Below are 7,935 nucleotides of genomic sequence, written 5' to 3' on the forward strand. Positions count from 1 at the left end.
GGCACAGCTTTCCAGGAGAGGTCATTATGCCCTTCCCAATCCAAATCCTATTAGTTAGGGCCCTGTGGAATCCCTGGCTTCTTGTTGAAGAAGGCACTGGGCAGAATCTCAGCTACGAGCCTAAGTGTCTGGCATTAGGAGGGCAGGCCTGGCACATTTACCTGACCCCTCAGTCCTGGCGCCAACAGTGGGAAGCTCAAGCTCCGGTCAGTGTGTCTTAGGTGTCTTTGTTCTATGCTTCTGATGTAACCAGTAGTTATTTGATATGATCATTATTATTAATGAAACTAAATAACTAACCTTCCTAATTATCCATTTACTAGGGTCAAACGAGTCAGCCTCATGACTTTGGGGCTCTCCTCCACTTCCCCTCGGAGGTCTTGGGTGCTGGATTTCTCCAATTAGAGGTTACTCAAGGGCCAGGCCATCTCTAGGGCAATCCCTTGTTTGCATTACACAAATTGCTTATTTAATCTAAGCTCTATATGTGCGTGGTCCCAGGCTAGCTGGACAAGAAACAAGCTGGTCCTACCCTGTACACATGCTCCATTAGACTTCCTGGGAACTGCATACTCTTCCCAGGTAACCTCTTTGGGTCATGTATCAAAAGGGAGTATTTTCTGCAGACGTCCACTGCCTAAAAGGTGCCAAGGGCCTCTTAGAATACCACTGTGTTGGTCTAGTGTTTGCATTATTAGTGCACTGAAGTGTGTCCATCAATGTTGCAGGTAGTAAATAGCATGGAGGCTAAGAACACCATGTTTGGAGTCAGAGAACTGGGTTCAAATCCCAATTTCAACACTTTCTAGCCATGTGACCTTGGGCAAGTCATTGAATCACCTTTCATACAGAAAATGCACTTACCTCTTAGGACTGTTGTGAGGATGAAAGGAGACAGTCACATAAAGTAGTGCAGAGAGATGGTTCAGCAAACGACAGCCGTTTTTGTCACCAACCGTTACTGTTAGGATTAGTTAGTAGTGACTCTAAAAAGGATCCTGGGGGCTGGGACATAGGGGTAAATTTTGGTTGGGGTGTCACAAGCATGGGGCTGCAGCTGGGAGGATGGGGTGCCAAGTGCTGACAGTGGAACCAAGCACACAGGTCAAGGAAGCTGGTCCCAGAGAGGAGAACACCTGGAGGAAGCTGCCCTGACAGCAAACCTTGTCTTCCTTCACCTCCCCAAGGGTTTTGAATGAGTTATCTTTTATCTGGGTGTGGGCTTCCAAGACAGATCAGCTTGTATTACCTTTACCTTCCTCTTGCAGGCTCCACTTTGTACCCACCTAGAGCTACTTGCTGCAGATGCCGCTGGGTGATTTCTTCCTTCAAGCGACCTGTCGAAGACACAGAGGAAAACCACTAGTGAGTTCTCAATGGGCTTGAGGAAGACTTGGTCTCAGAAGCATGTGGCAAACTAAAAAAAAAATATAGGCGGAGTAAGGGAGACAAAAGCAGATATAGTTCCAAAATATCCATGCCCTGGATTTTATTGGAAGAGGAGGCTGCAAAGGCAAGGGCCCTGGCACATCACTGCCAGTATATATTTCACCTTTGGATTCAAACATCTTGGGGTTCAATTTTATTAGTCTGTCACTGATAATCTTTTCTAGGGCTCTTGTCTCTTATATAGGGAGACAGGATTTAATGTATTAATAATTTATAGGGCCACTTTTAAATCCACTTCATTCTTTTAAGCTATACGAAATTGTGTCAAATAAAAATGATTTTGATTAATGATAACCTTAATGTGAACACAGCTATTGATCATTTGGTTTGAAACACAAAAACTTATAGGTTGCATTAATAAAGTCATAGTGAGTAGATCAAGGGAGGTGATAGCTCCATTGTATTTGCAGACCATAGTTGGTATTTGTTCTAGGATCTACTCTTTATAAGGAGCATTAGTAAAATAGAAAATTTTTAGAAGACGGTGAGGTGTCTAAAACCATGCCATTTGAGAAATCCGAGGTGGCCTGAGATGTTTAGATGGGAAAGAAAATACTTAGAGGGAGAGGAGATTTGGAGATAATGGAGATAATGTAAAATTGTTGAATGAGAAAACAGATTTGTTTTTGCTGAGGGCAAAAGTCAAGTCGAATAAAGGCAGACTTGGGGCTCAATATGAGGAAGAAACAGCCCATGTTGAGGACTGTCTCAACGTAGATTAAGTCGTCTCAAGATGGACTAAATCTCCTGGCAAAGCAGTGATCCTTTCCTGAAAGTGCTCAAGCAGAAATTGGGTAACCATGTGTTGGGTTGTTAGAATGAGAATTTCTGCCCTGGGTAGGAGTTGAGGCAAAATGACCTCCAGGTTTCCTCCACCCCTAAAACTCCATGATTTCGTGCTTGAGGGATGGTAAAACAGCAGCCCTGGGGTTTGTTTATGTCCAAGGGCCCAGCACACTTGTTAAAATGTCAGTTTTGTCTATATTGCGTGTTCCATTTGGGAGATGTGATCAGGCCACTGGGGGATTCCAGGAAAGCCTGGGAACTTCATTGCTCTCTTGTCTAATATATTTCTTTCTTAACATAAAGTACATACTACACCTTAAAGGCTACAGCTGAACCGAGTTCTCAAAAGATGAGTAGACAATAAAGCAGTCATAGGAGACCTTGTCACTTACCAAATGTTTTAGGGAACTCCTAGAATGTTATGATTAGGAGGCATGATAGAGGTCATTCAGTTTAACTTCCCACTCAATTTAGCAATCCTTAGTACAGAATGAATTGGTCATTTCACCTCCAACTTGTATGCATCCAGGCCGTTTCACTGATTAAACTGTATATAAGACATTATTGATTTGGTGTCAACACCTGCTTCCTTGTAACTTTTAGATTTGGACCTGGTCTGTTCTCTGGAAAAGCATAGAAAAAGGATTCCCTTTCGTTGGCAGTGAGAGCCCTTCACATCTCTGAGGATGCTACAATTTTTCCACTTAGACTTGTCCTTTCTGGGTTAAACATTATCAGTTCCTTCAACTTCCCATTGGAGGCTGCTGTTTCTGGGTCTGTCATCATACAAGTCTGTGCATTGCCTTCCATGTATCCCTGCTGGAGAAGACCATGCACAGAGAGGAAGCTGAAGATTGGGCATAAGCAATGATCACACCCTAATTGCAAGTGAGAGAAGGTGGGGACTCAGGGAGTGTGTTGAGGGGCAGTTGGGGAGGTGGAAACCTGGCCTAAGGATGAGTATTGGAAAAGCCTGGAGCCAATAGGAACATGACCCAAAACCCAGGCCAGCCACAGTCACAGATGGGATCTCCTTCCTTCTCTGAGCAACGCGACCCTTATTGTCTCTGTCAATTAGTATAGTGAAAAAGTTGGGGTGTAGGGGTGCTGCTGGGCTGAGACTCAGGTCTGCATGAAATATTGCTGACTTGAATTTTAAAGAAGACTAGTACATACATTCTTCAAACAAAAGGATATGGTGCTGTGACAAATGCAACACACCATTTAGACATGTCTCTTGATTTAGAGTCAGCCATTAAGGGCTTTCTCATGTTCACAGTATGGGGAGCCAATGCTGCCTTGATGCCTGGCCTGTTTCTTGGATATCTGGCACAGGTGCCTTGCACCTCGATCCTTGTATGTGCCTGGATTCCTCCTTCCTAATGAGATTGGACAGCGACCTGCTCCTGTAGAGCATACAATGGATTGCATTCCTCCGGGAAAACTATCTTTGTGACATCGAGCCTCCTTAACAACTTGCTTTTCTGACCACAGGCCTCCCCAACTGTGTACCTCCCATCTCATGCCTTGCCCCCAGTAGGTGCTCAGCCTAGTGTGTCATGACTTCCTGGCTCCTATTGGAATGACCAGGCTCCGTCTTCAAAACCCTGAGGAAGCTATTTTGGAACGACAGGGTTAAGGATTCTCTGCGCCCCTGGCCTGGGAAGAGCAGCTCATGTAAATAGAGAGGGGGATTTTGCCACCAGGACTGGCAGTTCTATAAACTCCACAAACATAAATATCTACTCTCAGAACAATGAGCTATTCCTAGCATACAAAACATAGGTCTTTATAACACTCCATATAGATAAATGTACGTTTAATATGTGTTTAGTGATGCTCAGTTTCGGCGAATTGGCTAACATCTCTTATCGCATGGAAATTTTTGTTTTTGAGATTTTCTCAAACAAGCCTCTCAAAATAGACTTATGGATGATACCTAATTGCATTTTCCAACAGAACCATTCTTCACATGTAGATAAGTCTCTGTAATCTGCTGGATCTTGCAGCTCCACAGGTTTTGGCACGGGAAAGTTGAGGGGGACTGCAGAATTCACTCAGCATGCAGCTTGCTGTCATTAGCATGGTGATAAATTTGCTGGTTTTGGCCTGGGTTCCTGGACACATCTCCATCCCGAGGTATGGTAAAGAGATGAAACAGAAACAGAACTTCCAGCCTGAGGCAGGAGGTGGTCTGGGAGGGAAGCGGGGGAAGGGAGGAGAACTTGGCTTGTAAGAGAATGGTAATTAGTAATTTTGTCTCCAGTAATTTACAACCGTGCATGCTGGAAAGGACTTTTCTCCATTTCTGATTCATTAATTGACAGAGTGGGGGTGGCGGCAGCAGGTAGAGAGGGTACACTGAGCCTGCAGTGATGGGAGAAGCTTCAGAGGAGACGCATGACCTTAGAAGTAACCACATATGGGGTATGTGCCCTGCGTGATATATAGTTTCTCTGTATCAAGTAGTGCGTGTGAAAAGTATTATCATCATGCAGAAGCAAGACTTATTTTTTACATTGATATTCAGTCTTCTAGATCAAACAAGTTTCCTTAAGCTTCACTCTTTATTTTGCGTGTTAGTTTGGAATCATTCACCAACTGAAAGCTGCTTAGCTGGTCCAGAGCAGAGCTATTCACTTACGACTCCCCTCGTACTGCTGTTGCGGGCTGCTAGAGCCATTTCTGTGTTGCGGTGCTTTATTGAAGATGTTGATGTAGCTACCAGTTAGTAAATACTTGTGCTCATCGACTATATGTTAAACACTATATTCTTAAGTGCTATGGACTATATGAACGAGTAGAAGACTCTACCCTAGCACACAAAAGTTAGCATGATATAGGGGGCAGCAAACAGGTGGCCCATGTGCTCTTCTTTTTAAAGCTGGACCTATGGCTGACCTTGCTCTTCCATCATGGATGGTTTGCTGTCCTGCTGAGCCCGAGTTTGGCTTTCGACACAGCATTTTGGGCAGCTATAACCAATCTCTTGGAACTGGACTTGAGATGAAGCAAACCTCTTTGTCATTTTAGTTATATTAGAAAGTAGTTACAAATTTGTTAGTAGACAGAATTCAGTTCAAATCTCCATCTTGTTACTTTCTAGTTACCTTCTAGTTAACATCTCTAAGCCTCAAGTTTATCATTTGAAAAATGGAAATAATAACTGTTATAATATCTGCTTTACTATATCTCAAGATTCTTGGAAGGATCGAGGGATAACGTACGAGCATAAATAATACACCGCACTAGTTTTAGGTATTAAGGCACTTTCAGACATATTGAAAAAATACTACATACATAAGATGACAGGCCCTATAGGCCAAGTGGTTACACATTAAATCGATGATAGAAACAAGTTACAGGCAGGAAAGGTGGGTTAGTGGCATTAGGAAAGTCATCATTACTAAAGGTAAGACTTGAGTAGATTCCAAAAAGAGAAGAGGTGTTAAGGTAGGGTTGAACAAGCCATTCCAATCAAAGAGGACTTTGGGCAATAGGGTGAAGAAGGCCAGATATACATTAGTTTGGGGGCACAGGTTGGAAGGGAGGGCTTGGAATAGTGCTGGGTGGAGACCGAGATCTGTTTATATGAGAGTCCAGGGTCCTGGGTAATCACTGAGGGCTCTGGACCCAGGTCATATCTATCCTTCTGTTCAACTATAGTACTATAGTATCCCAGTAAAATCAACTGAAAAGAAATATCAGTAGTAGAATTAGGGTGAGGGGAGAATACACAGAATATGCTTCCTGTCTGAGGGGCCTCTCTGAAATAAAAGGTCTGGTTAGTGGTTCTGAATTAGGGTGTTGATTTCCGCTGTGATGTGGGAAGCCAGTTTCTTTGTACTAACGTAGACTATGGTGGTTACTAAAAGGTTATATTCCCTAAAGGCTGTTTGTAAGGTTATTTGTAAAAATAATGGGCTTAACATAAATTAAATATATAATCTTTAGATGAATTTCCAGTGAATAGGAGTCTGTAAATTCTTTGAATTCTTCACATCAGGCATATTCATCTCCTCTTTGTTAATATACATTTCATCAGGTTTTACCTAAATTTTTTAATATAATTTGAATATCTATTGAGACAGGAACCACCTCTTCTCACCATAGCAATGGTGGATAAAATTTTTTTAAAAAAGAGAATATCAAGAAGACTTTGCTAGATTAGATTACAAGACATATTTCTGAAGACCAGAAGTAGGACAGAAATGCAAAATGGTGAGTGGAGCCTAAGTCTCAGCTTGCAGGGCCCTGCGTCCAGAAACAGCAGAGTGATTAAAAGTGTATTAAGCAAGATAAGAGCCTGGCTCACAGTACGAAGCTGCAGGTTGAGGTGAGAGCCCCCATGACCCAATGTGTGAGTGAAAGGGGACTGAGAAAGAAAAAAGTGCTGCCGGATGTTGCGTGGAGCTATGGTTCAAGCTCAATGAGGAAGAAAAATACAAAGTCAGGCTCTCTCCAGTTGCTAATTCAAGCTACTCACTGACTCTATGACCATATCAACCACAGCCCAATACTGCTGTGGAACATCACTCTAAATTATCATTATTAGAGCTGCTTCTGCATCGAGGGGCTGGAGGGTCTGTCAGAGAGACTGGGATGTGTACAAAGGGACAGAGAGGAAGAGAAAGAAATAAAATGTTTCATTAAAAATGGGCCTGCACACCAAAATGGCAAAATATAGAAAGAAGTCTAATGCTAAAAAAAGACAGCAAAATCAATAGTTGGAACATGAATTCATTGCAGATGAAAGTAATTTCCTGGACATGCAGATAAAGACATTTATTGATGCAGAAGCACAGAGGGTTGAATTAGTCTTACTCTTCTTTATGGCACAGCATCCTCATCAGTCTATATGAATGTGTGTGTGCATTTTTATCCCCATGCCTCATGCCTTCTCCTCTTCCTCCAAAATAAGCCAGCATTCTCATTGGCTTGATACACATGTTTTTATTGTATGTATTCTTACAATTTGTGTTAAAGTTTCTTAAGCTATGAAAGTAATGTTATATTATAGATCCTATTCTGTTTTTTATTTATCAGTGCTATTTTTGACATCTACCCATTTTTCTGCACGTGAATCTAATTTTCAGTTTCTAACTACCATATACATTCCATAGTGCATACCCCAACATTCCATTTTTCTTTCCTTGAGTTTAAACAACTAGATTGCCTCCCACTAACACAAACAGTGCTGTGATGATCATCCTTGAACATATGGTCTTATAAGTCTGTGAGAAAATTTCTCTGCTGGGACTCAGCAGTTCTGTACACTTAATTTGAGGTGCTGTTCTCCATAATGACTATGCCAGTCTATGCTTCCAAGACAGATGTTAAAATAAGTATGTTGAAAATATTCAAAGAGATTAATGAAGGCGTAAATTTTCTTTAAGAGGAATACGAAATTATGCAATGAATAAGTATAAATGAAATAAGATAAATGAATAGGAAAGAAATTTTGAAATGAAAATTAGAGTGATCGAAACAAAAAAAGACAATAGAAGGAATAAGGGAATAAAGCAGACTTGACATCTTTTGACCCATTTCCTATTTGCCCCGAGACTATACTTGCCTGTGGTGCTTGTGGCTGCAGCATTTACTCTGAGATAACTTGGAGATTATAATCTTAACCTTACCCGCAAAATTGGCCATGAAATATCTCACTTTTATTATTATTTTTGCATCGTTCTAGTATAT

General features: G+C 41.7%; 1 protein-coding gene across 11 annotated transcripts in view; it reads right to left on the reverse strand.

The window, feature by feature from the left end:
- The window catches only part of KIF6 (kinesin family member 6), a 412,344-nt gene that overhangs the window by 55,245 nt on the left and 349,164 nt on the right, over positions 1-7,935 (reverse strand). For all 11 annotated transcript variants that reach the window (XM_023527554.1, XM_011354825.2, XM_023527557.1 and 8 more), the window contains one exon: positions 1,287-1,337. In XM_023527554.1, the coding sequence (XP_023383322.1) occupies positions 1,287-1,337 (51 nt within the window). The remainder of the gene's footprint in view (positions 1-1,286; positions 1,338-7,935) is intronic.

Source organism: Pteropus vampyrus, unplaced genomic scaffold (genome assembly GCF_000151845.1).
Source record: "Pteropus vampyrus isolate Shadow unplaced genomic scaffold, Pvam_2.0 Scaffold18, whole genome shotgun sequence".
NCBI classification, from domain to species: Eukaryota; Metazoa; Chordata; class Mammalia; order Chiroptera; family Pteropodidae; genus Pteropus; species Pteropus vampyrus.